Genomic DNA, 21021 nt, shown 5'->3' with positions numbered 1-21021 from the left:
AGAGAGAGAGAGAGAGAGAGAGAGAGAGAGAGAGAGAGAGAGAGAGAGAGAGAGAGAGAGAGAGAGAGAGCAGGGAGAAGAGAAGAATTTGGTTTATTATGATGTTTTCTGCCATAATTCTCCATTGTTATGCAGACCTCAATGGATTCTCTAACAAAGCAGAGAAGCATAAACAAAGATAACTCAAAGTTAGCCCTGTCTATGCCTTGGAAGAAATCTCAAAAGATGGATTATTGCTTAGTTCGAAATTATTCACCATTGATCAGGCAGCCTTTTTAGGGTAGAGTAATTGCTAAGACTGCAGGACTCATTCATCTCCTGGAGACTTCACCTAAAACTGAGACTTGTGAGATCATTGTTCATCCAACCTCACTCACCTGAAGGGGCTTATGGGCTTCTGGAGATAGGAATATATGTCTTCTCTAGTGAGCTTTCTCCAGGGTTCATTCTGTAGTCCATGACCCAGTAGAAAGGGCTCCAATAATTGTGTCCTGACCAGTGGGCATGGCCAGGGCTTTAACGGAATTACACCAAGGACAACTATAATCTACCTTTGTCTGTCTTTCTCATACTCAGAGCTTAACTGAAACACTTCTAAAACAACAATGGAACAGATGTCTAAATTAAAGGTTCTTGAGTGGAACACCATGGAGGTCCATGGCTAGATTTCAGCAGGATGGGGTCCATGAATTTGGATTTTCACTAAGCTCTCACTGATATCTAGCATTTCCATCAATTACTTAAAAACATAATTCTGGGAAGTAGTCTGTAGGCTTCACCAAACTGCGAAAGGGGTCCAGAATACAAAAAAAGGTAAGAATTGTCCAATTAAACATAAAAGCTACAGCCTAGCCTCTAAAGTACCACAATGGCAACGTTCTGAAATAATTCAGCTCTTGATAAAGATAGTGATTGAATTTAGGATTTCTTTCATGATGTTCTATCAATATAGTTTTGGTAATTTCTCTGTAACTTAGCATCTTAGAGGGCCACATGGAACATTTAGAAGCTGTAACAGTCCTGGAGGCACATAACCAATATCTATCAGAGGCAGTATTTGCACCCAAGTCTTCCCCATTTTGAGGCCAGTTCTCTATCCTCAATTTGGATGATAATTCTACACTTGATCTTTTACTCTACTTAGGTGTTTACTAGTTGTGTAATATCAGGCAAGTCTCTTGACCTTCCTGATCTCTGTTTTCTTTATCTGGAGAATGGGGATAATACCTTCTTCACTGGAATGCTGAATCAGATAAGAAATTATATGAAAAGTATTTTAGAAACTATATAGTGCAATATAAATGTGTTGTTACTCAGTTGTCTTAGTTGTGTCTGACTTCATGACCCCATTTGGGGTTTTCTTGGCAAAAATACTGGAGTGTTTTGCTATTTCCTTTTTCTGGCTCATTTTCCAGAAGAGGAAACTAAGGCAAATGGGGTTATGTGGCTTACCCAGGGTTTTACAGCTAGTAAGTGTCTCAGCTGGATTTGAACTCAGGAAAAGTCCTCCTGACTCTATGCCTGGCTCTCTATCCACTGGATCACCTAGCAACCATATAGATATAAGGCATTAAATAATGGATTTTTTTAACCTTTATCTTCTGCCTTAGAATCAATACCGTCCATTGGTTCCAAGGCAGAACACTGAGTGGTAAGGGCTAGACAATGGGGGTTAAGTGACTTGCCCAGGGTCACACAGCTAGAAAGAGTCTGAGCTAGATTTGAACTCAGGATCTCTCGTCTCTAGGACTGATTTTCAACCCACTGAGCCACCTAACTTCCCACAATAATTATTTTTTTAAATTGTCCCCATCATTGATGTTTTTGTTAGGGGAGCCAGCCTTGGAATCACTAGATGACAACAGGCAAGCCACTGAACCTTCTTGGCCCTAAATAGCTTTTTAAACTTGCAAATACCAAAAAAGTAGGTGGTCTACACCAGCACACATGGAATATTCTCTATATAAGTAAAATGACAGACCTGAACAAAAACAGAGAAAAACAAAACCCCACAATTAATAGTATGGTGAAGTGAAATTTATCTTGATGGCTCAGATGGCTACCAAGATTAATGTGCCAGAGCATTCGATTGTATAAAGGTCACCCCAAAAAGAACCCTCCTTCACTAGTTGCTTTACAATGCACTTGACTGTAATTTGATCTCTCCATCATGTTTATCAGCAGCTTTACTGTGAATTACCAAATGATACGAAGCTGATCCTGCCCCATTCACAACAGAGAGAGCTCAGCCATTATCACTCTGTTTGTGACAGAATGGGTGTTTTACCCTTTGACAAATTCTTTCATATGTAGTACTGTTTTCTGGAAACACAACTCCCTCTGATCTAACTGGACATTAATTGCTTTGGTGCTGATGTATCTTTGCCTTCCAGACTGATAACACAACTAGCAAATCTGATGTCTGACAAGTTGACTCAACCTAATCAGGACAGATCAGCTGTTACCCACGGGGCTCCGGGCTGTAATTTGGGGATCTTTACCGAGTTATCACTTGCTCGAAAAGCAAGAAGCTATAATTCTGTCAACACTAATCCAAAAATGCATGTTCAAAGTGGCTTTGTTTTTTTTCTCCCCCAGAAAAAAGATAACATTTGTCAAATAAATACCTGAGACAATTGATAAAATGGAATTAGAAGCATGTGAGTGATACAGAGTCAATCAGTCACTTTTAAGACCAGAAACAAACATAAAGAACGCACAAAAAAGAAGTTCTTCTGATTCAGAGTCCTGGGTACAAAGTCTGAGCTGTCAAGAATAGGCAGGATCGCTGCAAAAGGATGGATAGAAACAATCCTGATGGAGTTTTAACTTATCATAGGTTGCTCATGTCTGTATTTTTACTGGCTCTTCAAATGTAGAAATGCCCAAACACCCTAAACCTCTAAAAAAATTTCTCAAGACAGGGTTGGAGCCCCATTTCCTCTTACAAAATCTTGATGGGAATGCAGCACATTGTTACAAGTGGAGGCATTATTGTCAGATATCAGCACTGTCTGGCTCTTTCAAAACCCGCTGTAGTTTTTCTTATAGGAAAGAGAATTAGTGAAACAAAAGGGACAATATTAGAAATCAGAAACTTCTTTCTTACTGTATCGCTTTGGTCCATCTTCCAAGCAAAATGAAAGGGTTAATGTGGCATCATCTTCAAAAAACTCTGTTGCGAAGGCATCCCACCAGAGGTTGTCACTATCCTGGAAAGAGAGTGATCATGGATTTAGCAAGTTAGACCTCAAAAAAGAAAACTTCTCAAAAAGAAGAAAGAAATCCCAGTCTCCCAATAATTTATTAAGTTGGCAGGGACACATGGGTATTTTTGAAGGTGAGGTCATGCATTTGGTCACTCTTCAAATTAATTATCTCAAGTCAAGATTCATTTCTAACTCTATAAGCTAGTTAATACAAATTGAAAGAAAATGAATTATTGAAGATATATTTGTGAGCATCTAACATACTTATTACAGACACAGTAACTTCTTAACTGACTTTTAACACAAAGCATTTATATTTCATACAGAAACCTATTAATATATATTTTTTTCTCTTTGCTATTTTGAAAATCTATTTTGGAGAGGGGAATCTTTAAAATGTCCCCCTGGCTAGTGTTTTTAATAAGTTATTTAATTATATATATGCAGACATCTATGAGTTTAGCCTCTTATTGAAATTTTCCCAGGTCTTTCTGACTGTGAGGAACTATTCCCCTATCTAAAAATGTGGTCTTTTTCAGCATCGACTCACCTATATTTTTTTCGTATTTGAGGCAGCTAGATGGTATGAGGTTTGGGTCTGGCGTCAGGAGGAATTGAGTTCAAATCTGGTCTCAGACACTTACTAGCTGGGTAACCCTGGGTTGGTCACATAACCTCTGCCTCAGTTTCCTCAAATATTAAATGAGTATAAAAATTGCACCTACTTCCCAGGCTTGTAGTAATGATCAAATGAGACAATAACTTATAGTATTTAATGAGGTGCTGGCACACAGTAGGAACTTAATAAATGCTTATTCCCTTCCTTTACCCTTTTTATTGATTTTTCACATTTTCCCTTATGTTGTAGTTCCTTGTATAAGTGTTTTGTCTCCCCTACCAGCTCCATAGCAACTGGGACTGTCTTATTCTTTTGTGAGTTGCCCAAGCATAGCCTAAACTTGCACAGATCAGGTACTCAGTGGCTGCCTATGGGATTAAAGATAAAATGTACCTAGGAAAGACACAGGTTGCATATAATCACACATATGATTATATATGTAACTTGCAACTTTAATATTTTCATGACTTCACACACAGAAAAGAGTAGACTGATAGCAAATTATATTGATTAGTTACTGCCACGTGTTTGTTGAAAATAGGATATTTCAGTGGAATCTTGGGCACTCACAGAAAGGAGGCTTGTTTGGGGATGGGCAGCAGCTAGATTGAGGCAGCTGGATGACATACAAAATAGAGTACTAGACTTGGAGTCAGGAAGACTCTTCTTCCTGAGTTCAAATCTGGCTTTAGACCTTTATTTACTGTGTGACCCTGGGCAAGCCACTTTACCCTTTTTGCCTCAGTTTATCTTTACTTATCTTTAAGTGAGTTGGAGAAAGAAATGGCAAGAAAATCTAATATCTTTGTCAAGAAAATCCCAAATGTGTCATGAAGATTTGGACATGACTAAAGAAGAAGAACAACAACAACAAAGCAGCTAGATTAAAGGTGGAATCTAGAAGGTGAAGTGGTTAGAGTTCTAGACCTGGAGTCAGGAAGACCTGAGCTCAAATCCTATCTCAGGTACTTGCTACCTGCGTAACCCTGGAAAAGTCACTACTTCTGGTTTGCCTCAGTTTCTTCAACTGTGAAATAGGAAAAATAATGGTGCCTACTTTCCAAGTGTTGTTGTGAGGACCAAATGAGATAATATTTGTAAAATGCTTGGCACAGAGTAGGCACTATACAAATGTTACTACTATTACTAGTACTACTACTAGTACTAGTACTACTGGTACTAGTACTACTACTACTACTACTATTATTACTAGATTTTCATTTAGTTATTCAGAAAATGTATTGAGTTCTGTCTAACTACACACTGCCTATAAGCAATTGCATGTCCACATAGAGACATATGAGCTATCCTATGAGAGGGAGCCAGCAATGTTGTGAAGGAATCTAATGGCTTAAGGAACCATTCAACACCACTCCTTCATCCAAACAGCAGACCCCATTTCCTCAAATTCTTGAGAACCACATTGGACTCATTCCCTGAGAGAGCTTGCTTTGGGGCCATATGCTGAGGGTTAGATCTTCCACAGATTCCAGTGCTACAGGAATTTGTGTTTTAAAGAAGAATTATCCAAGGGAGGGGTGCTCTCTGGATAACAGCCTCCATTTCTCAGGACCACTTGTGAGAACGATAGGTCTCTATTTTCCCTATTAACATGTTGTTCTTATGGCAGCATAAAGCTGCTATTCCTGGCAAGCCTCAGGAATGAGTCTTGAGCCCAGGAAAGAACAATAAAAAAAGGCCACCAAAGATTTATGCAGTCATCAACTTCTTCAGAAAACAGAACAAACTCGGACAAACAGAAACTTTTTTCTTTGGCAATTTTTCAATTAGTACAGCTATTTCCCTAAAGAAATATGTTGAAAACAAAACCACCCAGGAAAGATGATGGGATCTGTATACAAACTACCCTTTTCTTTCCAAATAGCCTTATATCAGACTGAAAGTAGTCCCGGACTAACAAACAACAAACAACCCATCCAGAAAAATAGCTGTCCCATTTATAGATTGTCCTGTGGTCTCCCAGGTCTCTACATCTCATACTTATACTTCCTCCCTTCCCTCTCTCCCTTCCCTCTCTCCCTCCATCTCTCTCTCTCTCTCTCTCTCTCTCTCTCTCTCTCTCTCTCTCTCTCTCTCTCTCTCTCTCTCTCTCTCTCTCTCTCCCTCTCTGAATTTTTAGCTCCTATCAATACTCATCTCAAGAGATTTGTCCTGATGCCTGTAATTGTAGACACCTCTTCTGTCTCCCACCAAATTCATTTTCAATCTATTGCATTTTGTATATATATAAGCACATTCACCAACTCCAAGAGAACACAAGCTCCTTGTGGGCAAGGACTATTCTTGTCTTTGTTACACAGAATGTAATACAATGTCTGGCACATGGTAAAAACTTAATAAATACTTGCCTCCTTAATGAAAAAAAAAACACTTGATTTGTGGTCAGAAGATTTTTGTTTCCAGTTGTATGATATTAGGCAAGTCACAAACTCTCAGAGGTCCTGTTCTGGGGTCTGTAAAATGGGAATGGTAAAACCTACACCTCTGAGAACTAACATGAAGAAAGTGCTTTACAAACTGTTAAGTTCTATATAAATGTGATCTGGTATTATTTGAAAAATAATGTGTGAGAGGACTTAGGATTAGGTCAGAGTGATTAGATCACAGATTGTAATGAAACGAGCAAAATAAAAAGGTGGGAAAGGTAGGAAGAGGTCAGATTGTGAATAACATTTAATGTTAAAGAGATGACTTTATATTTGATCCTAGTGTAATAGAAAGCCACTGGAATGTAATGAATAAGGAGATGGTATTTTAGGAAAAGCACGTTGGTAAATGAGTGGAAGATGGATGGAATAAAGAGAAATAAGAAGCCAAGAGACCAATTACAAGGCTATTGTAATAATAATCCAGGTAAGAGACGGTGAAAGCCATCTAAGGGTGGTGGCTGTGTGAGTAGATAAATCAAGTGTCATTGTGAAGGTAGAAATAACAATATTGGGATATGTATTGACTATGTAGGTAAGAATGATGAATCAAAGATGAGGCTAAGGTAGAAAATTTGAGGGCCTTAGAGGAGGGTGTACCCTAGATGTTAACAGGAAAGTTCAGGAGAGGGAAAGGTTTGCAAAAATTAGCTGCCATGACCCAACAAATTGACTTCAGTCCTTATCTACTGAACACACTTCAAGGGAAAAAAAACTATAATTCACAAATTCTTTTTTTTTTCTGGCATCAATGGGAATAGCCTCAACAAAATTAAAGGACTCAAGATTCACTCAAGAAGTCCAGAAAAATAAAAAACCCATTTGTTGATAATATTCCATCTTTTGACCAAGACTTGGTTACCACTGCCATCATTTTTAGGTTGATTGTCTGGCTTATTATTGTGAAGGCAAATATAGGATTGTTCAAAGTAAAAACAGTTCAGCAAATATTAAGGGCCTCCATTATGAGTATGGTATTGGGTGGGAGGCACTAGACGGAACAAAAACCTAAAATGGAACAGTTCAGTCCCTACAATCCTAAAGGAGTTTATAATTACTAGAGGAAGGTAACAAGTACACAAATGAATATAGTATAAAGAAAAATGAGAAGTAACCCAGGATGCTCAAGACTCAGAGAAAGCCTCATTGAAGTGGTGATACTGAAGTTGTGTCCTGAGGTTAGAAAAGGATTCCGAGATGTGGAGGTGAGAAATAGGTGCATCCTAGGTATGAGAAATGGGCATGTGCTTGCACAGAGTTAGGGAAAAAAGTAAAGTCAGTGAGGAGATGTTTATGAGATGAGGCTACAAAGGCAGAGTATAGAGGGCACTGAATGCTGTGCATAATAGGTTTAAACATGTTTTATCTTATGGTGAAAAACCCACTTTTTTCTAATTTCTTAAGGATTCCAAAATGTTTATGTTACTTTCTTTGGATCATTTGCTCCTCACAACAAACCTGTGAGCTCAAGTTTATTTTCTCCAGTTCAGAAAAATGGGCTGATTAGGAGTTATACAATGTCTGGGGTGGGATTTGAACCCAGGTCTTCCTGACTGTGAGTTCACTCTCTATCCATTAGGCTATGCCATCTCTCAATTGAGAATCCAATGAAGGTTAGAAAGAATATGGAGCTCATCTAGTTTCACCCTCTTTTTCATTTTAAACATGAAGAAATTGGGGGCCAGAAGGGGAAGTGAGTAATACAAGGACACCCATTGGGTCTTCTAACTTCAATTTAGTATTTTTTCACTATACCAGGTGATTTCATTTATTTATAAGTTTTTAGTCTAGGTTTCAAGTGTGAATGTGACTTTAGGCAAATGATTTCAACTCTAAGGGCCTCAATTATTTCATTTATGTAGAAATCTTTTATCCTTTAGTTATTTTTTCTCACCACAGCTTGGCCAAATTTAGGTTCCAGGGATAGCTCTGAAGTGGTATATATTTTTAATGTTTATTTTGATATAGTTTCATTTTATTTTTGACATTGATTCTGTGCAAAGAGTAAAATATGGTATATGGTTAAATATACTTTGACTTTTTCTGTGAGGTTGACTCTAATATACAAAGGTACTAGGGAGCTATAACAAGTTCAGGAAAAAGACAGGTTACCAACTTGCAAGAGCTGAGAATGAATTTTGATTTTGTCAGATCATACTAATCACACCTTTTAGGCTTGCTGAAGCTTGCTGACAGGGCAACAACTCAGGAGGAGAGATGGAGCTAAGAGCCATAGAATTCTTAGCACTTTTTCAGTGTTTGTACTCAGTGGGGTGGAATGTATAATTGGCAGGGTAGTCATAGAATTTAATCAGTTTCTGAACAGGGTCAGGTTAGTGGTTAGCAATGCCACCTGGTGGTTAAATACAAAATGAGGAGGTTGTACTAGACGATATTCCTCAGAGCAGGCACTGTGTCATAATTACTGTCCTTCCATATACCTAGAAACTAACAGAGCATACTAAGTTGTCAATTAATAAATGCAAGAAGTCCAATTTTCCCATATAAAGGGGTCAGACTAGTGAATAAGTAAGTCACTCCTAATGCAAATATTTTATGGCCTGTGTATTCTCATCTGTAAAATGGGGAAAATAATATAGAACTTACCTACCAACAACAACTTTTGATCAATTGCTACCAACAGGTAGAAAGACAAAAGAACCCTGGAAGTTGCAGTACTCCAACACCTATCAATGCTGCTTCTAATCAAGCCCTCATAGCTATTAAGCAGGGAATGTAGCTTCTATGGAGAAGGGGCCAAACATCTTGACCATCTACCACCCAGAGGACAAGGTAAGCCAGCCTAGCTGAAAGAATAGGGCACCTTGAGAGAGAGATAAGAGGCAGAAAAGTCAGTAGTAAGTCAAATCAAACTACTACCATCTTGATCACCATTTCGTCTTCACACCCCAATAAAGACTTCTTAACAGACCAAAAAAACCCTGATGAGCCAAAGAACCCTGGATAGAGCAAGGATTCCAGTCTAGTGTCAGCAGCCATCATCCTTCAAAGCAAACCCCTTTCAAGCTCTGGTCTGGAGGCTACTGCAGGTATGATAGCCAGATTTATTAAAGATTCAGAAAAGAACATTCTTGTTCCCAAAGTTTTGGCATTGTCAAAATGGTTCAGCATCAGAAACTGGTATGTCTTTATGAGTGGAAATGATATTAAAGATGGCACATTACCATCATCTTTGTCATTGCATCCTAAGGACTATGGGATCTTTCCTTCTGATTTGCTTCTATCAAGTTCCACATATACAGGTATCCTTCCACATTGTGACTTATTCCATCATTGTTTTACTATATTGTGAGCTGACATAAGGAATTAAATGGGAATATGGACGGAAGTTTTGAGAAAGCCAGCAAAACAGCCAAAGGCCAGCAGATGACACAAAGTTTCAGAACTCAGAAATGCATAAAATATAAGTATAGTATTGTATAATATCAACATATGTTAACTTTTAATGCCACAAGTATACATGATTTCTTTTTTAAAGTTAAAATATGCAAAAAAGTTAAAGAAAAGAATACCCAAGCTAACAGACAATACACATGGCTAAAAATGTAGAGATATCTTAAAAAGTTTAGTAACTTATAAACACAAAAACATATGTACTGTTATATATAATTTTACAATAAGGTAATGCAAACACCCCATGAAAGAAAAAGGAAAAAAATTCATACTTCTCTAGTATGAAAGGAGAGCCAAAAATTGTGCTGGGGCATTGATCCCCTAACTCCTGTGATGGGCAAGAGATATCTGTATTATCTTCCCTCATACACAACCATCAAAATGTGAACTCCTTGAAAACAGAGCCTTACTTTTTAAAATTTATATCCCCAGAGATTAGCACAGTGTTTTGCACAAAGTATTTAAAAATACTTAATTCATTCATTTGTTCTGAGAATAAAATGAGAAAAATTGTCAAATTTAATCCTCATAATATTCAGGTAGGTACTATTATCCCTATTGTATAGTTTGGGAAACTGATACTCAGAGAAGTTAAATAACTTGCTTAAGGTCTCAGCTCAAAGTCTCAGGAGACAGGATTTGAACCTAGGCTCTCCCAACTACGGCTTCTTTCCATTAAAACACATTGTTTCTCTACAGTCTATCTGTGTATGATGCAACAATTATTCCTTCAAAGGACAATATTTCTCTATTAAAAATCAGTTACCTACACAGTTACTTACACATGAGAAAGAAACAATTCCAACTGAACTCAAGTATTTCCTTTTCATCTTTTCAATACCCACCCCCACCGTGTGGTTCTTCTCAACAATGGTTCTCTCTTTGAATATCCCTTGTTTCTACTTGTATATTTATTACTGTTCCTGGGATCAGTAAAGTTGTTTTGTATGACTAATTTGCATAATAAAGATGCTAGAGAGCTGAAATGAGATAAAAAAAAACCTCAGTTGGACCAAGTAAACAATCTTTTGGCAACAAATCAAACAGCCCAGTGTAGTAGGAGCTCAGTGCTTGAGTGTCTAGATACATGAGAGATGCAGATGATCAAATAATCAGCTTTCTCCATCTTCAAGCCCATCTGCCTTGAGAACAGGAGATGGCAGTGCCTACACAAAGAGCAAAACTACTCCTGTTACTAGCAAGAGTCAGTGACTAGAGAAATCAAAATGAGAACAGAATTCTCCGGAGATGCTGCAGAGCACTGCCATTCACGTTGCTGTTGTTTGTTTTATCTCTCAGGCTTGTCCAAGTCTATGTGACCCCATGGACCAAAGCATGCCAGGATCTTCCATCCTCCACTATCTCCCCAAATCTGTCCAAGTTCATACCACTCAATATTGGGCTGTTTTTTTTTTCTTTTTGCTAACCTCAATTAACAGTTGATTCGAGAAATGAAAGAATCATGAAATTGTCAATCATCCCTGCCATTACTAAGACGGGTTAAATGGATAGAATCAATGAGAAGCAACAGTGATGGTGGCAGAAACGAAGCTTTGAGAAGAGAGATTGGGCATTCTTTGCTGAAAAGCAACCCATGGCTTTTACGAAGTCATACAATTGTCAATGTGTGGAAAGGCAGAGGAGAAAGAACTGAAGAGAGAATGTCATAGAATCAGAGGGCAGAAAAGCAGAGCTGAAAGAGTCCTTAGAGTTAATCAAGTCCAACCTCCAGATTTCAGAGGGAAGCAAATGGAGACTGAAAGAGGTTAAAATGACTTGCCCAGGTCAGACTACTAATAATCTTGTCTGAGACAGGATTTAAATTCAGCTCTCCCTTACTCCAAGACCAACACTAGGTAGGTAGCCTAATGTGCTACCTAGCTAACAAGTCAATGAGAGCTCAATCCAGACCTCTGCTCAGATTTCCCTCTTTTGCTGGGGATCCATGCAAACCACAGATAAAAGAACAATGGTGGGAATTAGTATGAAGATCACATCACAATTGACCATTGGGACATCTCTCCTTTAGAGCTACACAATTTTGCTCACATCCTGAAAATGCATAAATATTTCTTGGAAGCATCTTGACAGTGAAGAATGGTCATAGTTACGGACCCAAGCATATACTGCTATAGTTGGTAGGTGGAGAAGCCAGAGACACAACCATGTTATCATCTACTAATGAGAGATTGCATTTAGAAAAGGTTCAAAGTAGAACAGCTCTCTACTACTACAACTGTTTTAGGATCCATTTTTCTTCTCTCTGATCATGGATAGCTCAATGGATTGCCAAAAATGTAGAGAAGGGTTTGATAGTCAGAAAATAATTTAAAATGCTTTCTTGATGTCATTTGCTTACTGAAACAAAATGTTACCAATCTATTTAGTTATTTGGGGATGGGGAGAAGTCCTTTTTTATTCTTTTGATGCAGGGTTCTTAAACTTGTTTGCTATTATGTGTGTATCATGAATCTTTTTTGGCAAAATGAAATCTATGTATCCCTTGTCAGTATTCTAGTTTTAAATGCATAAAAGAGAATATACAGGATTACAAAGGCCTCAATTATGTTGAAATAAAGATGTATTTTTTTCCTGTCCAAGTCCATTGATCCCCTGAAATCTATCCACAGATTCCTATTCTAAACAAATTGTGATGTTGATATTTTTTAGCATTTGTAGATGAATGTTTTACAAGACCTCTCTAGAACAGATGCCATGACTTATTTCTAAATCCTTCAGTGGACTCCAGTCAGTATTAGTGCTTAGAAAAAAATTAAACAAGCACTTATTAATTGCCTATTGTGTGTGTATTGGGCACTATGTTAGTTGTTGGTGTTCAGAAAAAAGATACAATGTGGACTCTGATTTTAAAGGAGCTTGTAGTCTAGTGGGGGGGTGGAGATTGAGAGAGATGTAGGCAAATAATTATGACGTGCAGGAAAGTATAAAGGGATACTATAAAAAAGAAAAAGACCAGACAAAGGAAGCAGAAATTTTCAGATGGTAGGAGCACTTTGACTGGGGTTCATCAAGAAAGATTCCATGAAAGTAGCACCTGGGCTAGTTCCTAAAGGAAAGGAGAAACTACAGATGGGGATAGAGAGACATCTACCCATAGGGAATGGCCTGATAAAAGGTAGAGAGGGAGGAAAGTCAGGATAGAGCAAGGGAACAGATAGTTTATATAGAATAAAGAATATATAATGAGGAATAGCACCAAAAAAAGTTTAAGAGACAGATCAGAATCGGATTATAGATGGCCTAGAATATTAGGAGACTTTGAATGTTGAATTCTAGGTATGTGTATATATACATAGGTATATACATATATAAGTATATTTGCATGTATATGTAACTCTTCTATTCCAGACTCTTCAGTGGTTACCTATTGAGGTATGTGTGTGTATGTATGTGTATATATCAGATTTTCTCTGGCAGCAATGTGAGAGGTAGACTGAAGGACTGAAGAAGACATAGACAGGAGGCAAAGAGATAACTTAGAAGGCTATCACAATTGCCTAAGTGAGAAGTAATTGAAGATCTGAATTAGGGCACTTGTAGTGAGAGGAGAATTAGAAATGCAATAAATATTGTAAGGGTAGAATCAAAAGGATTTGACAGGAAATTGGATGTTGGAGGATAAGAGAAGGAGGAAAAATGTAAATATAGCTTTAAATTTTGAGTTTGGGTGCCTGGAAGGAATAGTGCCATCAACAGAATGATGGAAGTTCAATTTTGGCCATTTAAACTTGAGAAATCATAGATGTTCAAATCTATGTCACAGCTAAAAGGATCTTAAGAGATCGCTTAATCCAGTCTCCTCATTTTACAGATGATGAAAAGAGAGAAAGAGGAAGTGAGGAAGGAAGGAAGGGAGGAAGGAACAGAGGAAGGGAGGAATGAAGGGAGGGAAGGAGAAAAGGAGCACCTATCACAAGGAGAGACAAAGACAGAAGAGAGGAGAAGAGAGATGATCCTTCCTTCCTAATCCTGACTTTGAATCTTGTCTCTTTATACCTCTAGGGCCTTAGATAAGTCATTTAATTTTTCCTGGGCTCATCTTCCTCTTCTCTATGTGAAGGGTGTGGAAATATATGAACTTAATATTTTAGTACCATAATAACTACAATTAAAATAACTGTAATTTGTTGCTTTTGTGGGAGGCATTACATTGTATGAGGAAGAACACTAATCAGAGAGTTGGAGGATTTAGATTTCAGTTCTAAATGCTGCCAATAGTTGTGTGACCAAGGGCAAGTCTCTTGACCATTCTGAGCAACGAGATTCTAATTTCTAAAATGAAGAGGTTAGACTAAGTTCCTTTTTAGCAATTAAATGCTATGATTAGAGATTAACAAAAGGTAGCCCACGGGAGGGGAAAATGTCATAGGCCTTTTTATTGCATTGTAAGATGACTCAAAGAATATAACAATACCTTGTGACTTAAAAAAATAAGCAAATGGATCTAAATTGATATAAGATACATATCTAGTCTATACATATTTTCAAAGAAGAAAAGAGAAAACTATTGTTGAATTTTTATAGTGGCTTGGTAGGTAACAAACAAACACATACACACACATATATGTATATGTATATATGTACAAATCCATCCTCCCATCTATTTATTGAACAAATACTTAAAGCACAAAAAGTATGATGCTAGGTAATGGGGAAGGTGCAATTTTAAGATAAGAAATAAAGTTTGGTCCCTGTCCTCATGAAGCTTAGCATCTTTAAGAAGATAAGATGCAGATGTAGTTAGCTTTTTGACATTCAATGAATTCATTGAATGTTAATAAGTAATAATTGTACACTTTTCCCCAAGGTTTAGGCAGGAAAGGGTTGAAAAAGAACAATTGCAAAAAGCAACCTCCAGGTAAATATAAATGAAATTAAATGGGTCTGAACAAAGGCAAGGGAGGTGGATGCAACAATTCCCATATATTTTCATTAGACAAAAAGACCTCTGGAATGTACGCATTCAATGAAAGTCCTATATGCAGTCCTATGATTAAATCTTTTTGTTCCTCCTCACAGGTGAACCTAGGCCCATTGACAGCCCAATTGCAAAGCCTTTCAAAAGAATGGTGCCAGTCAAATAGAGGAAGAGAATCTTAATTATATTAAAAATCCACAAAAGCATTTTCCTCCCCTCCCAATTTCTTCCCTCATAAGGACACTATGTGTTTCCCCCTCAAAAAAGGATCCTGGAGTCAAGGCTGCCCCTAGGCATCTTTAACTTATGCACTGACAGGTTACGTGGGATTTTGCCAGAGTAATTATTTTTCTATTCAACAATAATGAGAAATTACCATGGCAACCTCCTTGTCACATGGCACAAATACACCCCCATCCAAAGAGTGAACTGTAACATAAATCATTTCTTGAAAAATACATTTTTATTAAAATAAACTTAAACAGGTCAAAGTAGAAAGAATAGACAGACAAATCAGAAATCATGGTCCATAGAGGAAAGTTGACTTTTTTTCCTTAATCTCTTATGATCCAAGAAAATCATTGGGTCATCTAGTCATGACCCTGACTGGTCTTAAACATATATACTTGCTGTATTCTTCCTTTGGTTCTGATCTGTACATGTCAGCTGGGCTTATATTATAGGAATATTTTCTCAGAAGTTACCAATGAAGTAAGGCAGGATCTTTAAATTGACATTAGTATGAAATTAATAGAATGAATGCTTAATTGAGTAAATCACTTCAGAAACCCACTTTTCGGCTCTCTCTACATTTCCTATAATCTCCCATCTTGTTTATGCTTATGGATATGTATATAAAATCCAAACCATTCCAAACCTGAGATAGCCTACATTTGTTTTTGATAGATGCAATATCATTTACATGATGGTGAAAGTCTACCAAAGGGCATGGATACATTATGCCAGCATGATTTCTCATAAAGTGTGTGGGCATCTTATTTTAATGCCTTTATCTTGAATACTTTTAGATTTAACAATTAAAATTTGGAGAGCCTTATCAACAGCAAGCTGGCTAGAAGGTGACTTTTTTTTTTCAGAAGCAACTAGCAAAAAAAAATTACTAAGTTTAGACTGAAACCTAAGTGAGAAAAGTGAATACTCAAACCAATAAAAATCATGGATCCTTGAAGTACCGAAATGCAATTATACTACAAGTTCACTGTATTGTGAATGATGTTCTTCCATAAAGCTACTATTCTCTCACTTTTTCCAACAACTAATCCAATATTAAATATATGGTATCTTCTTATACCTTTCTATCCTTACAAGCAGCCATGTTATTCTGGATCATTTGTGAAATGATTCTGATGAAGAAATAGAATTAAATTTAAAAAATTCTTTATAAAGCATCTCTTATAATAATAATGGAACAATCATTGACCTGGGAGTCAATGGTTCAAATCCTGCCTCTGACCATGTATGACCTATGTGACTTTGGGCAAAAAATTTAGCTTCCTTGGACATCAATTTTCTCATAGGTATAATAAAAGTTTGACATATGACTTTTGAGGTCCTTCTCAGTTCTAGGTTGATAACTTATGGTTTCAGGATTCTCTTGGAACTTGATTTGGATTTCAATGTAACTGTGAGCTCATCAATGTGGGTATTCCCTCCAAAGGGACAAGTACAAACCATTTATGACTTCTTATCCATTACACCTGTTGATCATCTCCAATAAATCTTCCCCAGGAGAATCCATCCAATGTGATATGAACTTTTGTCAAAATCTCTTGATAGTGTCCAAATATCAGTGGGGTACCCAGAATGGCTATCAGTTTTCTCTGGTTGTCTTTCACATGATTGGACCACTTCCTTTTCTTATCAAACATCTCTTTTATGACTTCCTTTAGGATGGTTGTACTGTGCAAGTCTTCAGTGGAAGTATACCTAAGCCTAGTCATACTCAGCATAGTTCTTTGGGGAGAGACAATTTCACTTTTTCAGAGATTGTGATATTCCATTACTTGCAGTCACAGAGCATTCCAGAAGAATATGGATGTTAAAAAGCTGAGCCTTTGTTTCAGGAAGAAGCTTAGGGTCCTTAAAGGCACTGTGAATTTTCCCAAATGCAATCCAACAAATTCTCATCCTCCTATTCAATTCTGGGTCTAGTTCTTCATCTGCTTACAGTCACTGGTCAAGATCTATGCTCCAGAAAAGCTTTATAGGCTATCCACCTCAGTGCATATGATAGTCTAAATAATAGGTATTAATTATGCACTTGTTTTTGTTGTTTTTTCCCTATGTGGGTTGTTAGGCCAAAGTCTTGTGATTATGGATTTCAGCATTGCTATAGTGTTTGTTATAATGAGAACAAAGATATCCACAAACAGATTCTTGGCATACAAAAATAAAAATTCATACTGCACTGAGAATTCTGGAATTTTTTTCCCTAACCAATGACCATCATGTTCATATCATGAAATGATTAAAGAATTTTAAACCTGTTTTCTCTAGTTGAGGGTTTCTGAGGAGGTTTTACAGGAGGAAAGAAGAGAAGAAGCTAGAGAGGCAGGGCATATCAACCTAGTATATTCTAATATCCTTGGAAGCAGGTACTTGTTTTTTTCTTTGTCTCCTCAGAGCCTGAGTAAAATGTTTAAAGGGGATGCTTCATGCATAACCAATATCACATTGCTTACCATCTCAGGAAGGGGTAAGGGAAAAAGGGAGAGAATGTGGAATTCAAAAGGTTAGAAGACAAATCTCAAAAATAATTTTTCCAAGTAACTGGGAAAAAATGAAACATTTTTGAAGGAACAAACAAACAAACAAAAATAGATGTTTAATAAATGTTGCTTGTTGAATTCCATGTTCCTAGGATTTTGTTTTTCCTTCTGTAAGTCAACCCAGTCTCTCAGGGCATCTAATTGTTAAGACCAAGAACCAGAGAGGGGATGCTGTAAAAAAATCAATCATTTATTAAGCACCTGTTATATACAAGGTAGCAAAAGGGGAATGGTCATAGAACAAACACCAACTTTGAAGTCAAAAGACAAAGGTTCAAATCCTGTCTCTGACACTTACAGCCTCTGTGACCTTAGGCAAATCTTTTGGCCTTTTTGGACATCAGTTTTCTCCTCTGAACCATGATAGTTTGAACTACATGGCCTCTGGGTTTTCTTGATTTGGGGGCATCATTTTCGAATTGCCCAATTCTAGCCTTTAGAGACTGGTTTTCAGCTATAATCTTTTGGTTTTCCTTTTCAATCTGGTCTGTTTGGTTCTTCAAGGTTTCCAGCTGGTCATTTCTGGTCTTCAGTTTGCTTATCAATTCTTTTGATTTCTGAGCCTCACTTTCCAATTGTGAAATTCTGCCTTTTAAACTGTTATTTTCTTGCCAGATCCCTTCCATCTTTCTCATAATGTCAGATTTGAACTCTTCAAGAGCTTGTGACCAGTTTTCATTTTTTGGGGAAGGTTTGGATATGGTTACTTGTTTGTTCTCCTCTGCTGTTTGCTCTGTTGTTTGGATTTTTTCTGTGTAAAAGTTGTTGTTGTTGTTGTTGTTGTTGTTGTTGTTGTTGTTGTTGTTGTTGTTGTGTGTGTGTGTGTGTGTGTAAAAATCCGGTTGCCAAGACAGTAAATTATATGTTCTATTAGCCCTCAGTATTTCCCTCAAATCGAAGGGTGTACTCTAAGTAGTAATGTACTCCAGTTTCCTTCCCAATGCATCATATCCAGAAAGCAGAAAGCAGGGTAGCAAAAGGAGATGCAAGATAAAGCAAAGACCTGGACAGAGATTGTTTTTAATTCCAGGATGTTCCCATTTCATGGGAGCTAACCCCCATTCTTAGATATCAAATGCCTATAAGTCTCTTTGATTAACCCACTAATGAACTGATAGCATTCAGATGATCCGTTTCTCAAGGGCATTCTACAATAGGAAGGAGGCTCTGAATTTCTATGAAATGAAATTTCCCACATACAGAAAAAGTACATTTTCAACAGAACAAAAGCTATTTGCTATGCAGCAATGCAAGGATCCAGAGCAAGGCTGACGGACTTATGATAAAGAAAACTACCCACATTCAGAAGAAGAACTGTGGGAGGAGAAACACAGAAGAAAAACAACTGCTTGATCACATGTCCTGATGGGGATATGATTGGGGTTGAAGACACTAAACGATAACTCTAGACCAACTATCAATAATATGGAATTAGGTCTTAATCAGTGATACATGTAAAATCCAGTGGAATTGTGAGTAGGCTACGGAGGGATAGGGAGGGTTGGGGGAGAGGGAAAGAACATGAAACATGTAACTATGGGAAAGTATTCAAAATTAAAATTAAAAATAAAAATAAATAAATAAACTGGAAAAAAACCACCATTTGCTAGGAACTATAGCAATAGCTTATATATATATATATANAAAGGAAGGATCCTTCTCAGATACCTTTATGGAATGCAGAGAATTGAAGAACAGTTAGCATGAAGAAACCTAAGGAGTGAAGAGAAAAATGGAGAAAACTCTAGCCAAACAATAGTTTGTTTTTGTGCTGTTACTGGAGTTTAAGTTTGTTTGGTTTGCCAAGACATTCTTTACTTAGCCTAGTGGATAGAGTGCTGGATTTGAACTTACGAAGACCTTTTTTTTTTAAACACTTCCACATCTGTGTGAGGCTATGCAAATCACCTTAAATTTGGCTTCAGTTGCCTCAATGGTAAGATGCAAATAGTAAAACGGCATGTATTCTTCAGAGTTATTTTGAAAATCAAGTGAGACGGTATGTGCAAAGGGCTTGGAAAGCCTTAAGACACTCTCCAAATGGGAGCTATTATATTCTATTAATACTTTTTATGGAATTGGTGTATTACTGAGAGGTTTGCTGTAAATATCCTTTGAATTTTATTTACCTATTAATTTTCATTCTAAAATTGAATATAGGCCTACTTGAGAAGTGCTGGGAATAAGGAAAGAGCTTTTATTCTCAGGCTTGCTTATGTACCAAGTATTGTTTTAAGTCCTGGGTGTATATATATATATATATATATATATATATATATATATATATATATATATATATACTAGAAATATACAGAGAGTGTGGTGTTGAACTTGTGATCAGATGAGCTGGATTCCTCTCCATCTCTGCCACTTATTGGCCCTGGGATGATAAGCAACCACTTAACCTTTCAATCTCATGTTCTTAATCTGTAAAATCGAGGTCATGATAGTGGTGCCATGTAAATTACAAGGCTTATTCAGGAAAACCATCTGTAAACTTTAAACTACTATGCTATGGACTTTAATTACTTTTGTACAGTTAATGTCTTACATATCTACTCAGGCACTAAAACTTTTGGGACACCCAGTGTGTCAATGTTTCATCACCAAAAAACACATGGGCATGCCTTGGACACATCATGATACATCATTCTACTAAGGCAAAGAAAGCAGTGAAATGCAGGATAATAAGATATGGTGGAAGCTCTTATTTTTTAAAATTCACACGTGTGTGCGCACACATGCATACACACAGTTTCCCTGTGAATACAGACCTATTAAATCTGTGAAGCAACCCAAATCTGACAGAATAAAGAAGGCAGATGAGAGTGTTTGCAGAATGCCAAGGATCTATTCTAATTACACTTGAGTAGCTAATCGGACTGCCATGTGGAATTCTCCACACAGTCACTAGCAACTTAACTCTAGAACTGGTTCAGGAGAAAGACAACAGTGGCATCCACCGAAAATGGGAAAATAATTTTATCCTATCAGGTTTTTTTTTAATTCTTTGAAGATGATTAAAATGTGAAAGGTATTGACACAAGGAATCAGTCTTTGAGGAAAACTGAACAGTATGTGGTGGTCTATCTCTTTAGTAAGCAGAAAGGAGAATTGGGAGTAAAAATTATTAGCATTATTTTCCAGCTGAATTAAAGGTTATCTAGCCCAAAGTCCCATGCCCCTTTTCTCTTCCTGACAATCTCAGAGATGAACAAAAGACATAGAGACGTTACACTGATCAACTGAGGTCATTTATACAGCAAAGGTTAAACTGAGATTCAAACTCAAGTCCTTCATTCTGATTTCAGTGTTCTTTCCATAGAACCTTGACGCTACAAGATCATGTATTCCACCCTCCTATCCAATACAGGAATTCCTTTCACAACACATCTATCATAGCCATTTGTCTCTTACTTAAATGTGCCCAGAGCCAGAAAATTGACTAGAAGATCTCTCTAGTTTATTACATTTTGGGGCAGCTCTAATTCCTAAAATTCAATTAAATAAATATTCATTAAGCACTCACTTAGAAAGACATCATTTGATGGGCAACTAAAATACAAAAGTGAAAAAAGGAATCTTCCCTATACTTTATGAGGAG

General features: G+C 37.1%; 1 protein-coding gene across 6 annotated transcripts in view; it reads right to left on the bottom strand.

Annotated features, from left to right (window-relative positions):
• The window catches only part of LDB2 (LIM domain binding 2), a 391147-nt gene that overhangs the window by 262148 nt on the left and 107978 nt on the right, over nt 1-21021 (bottom strand). For all 6 annotated transcript variants that reach the window (XM_044680969.1, XM_044680971.1, XM_044680970.1 and 3 more), the window contains exon 2: nt 3110-3212. In XM_044680969.1, coding sequence (XP_044536904.1) covers nt 3110-3212 — 103 coding nt within the window. The remainder of the gene's footprint in view (nt 1-3109; nt 3213-21021) is intronic.

Source organism: Gracilinanus agilis, chromosome 6, assembly GCF_016433145.1.
Source record: "Gracilinanus agilis isolate LMUSP501 chromosome 6, AgileGrace, whole genome shotgun sequence".
Classification (NCBI taxonomy): Eukaryota; Metazoa; Chordata; class Mammalia; order Didelphimorphia; family Didelphidae; genus Gracilinanus; species Gracilinanus agilis.
The sequence above is the reverse complement of the archived record's forward strand: the minus strand, read 5'-3'. Positions and strand labels throughout refer to the sequence as shown.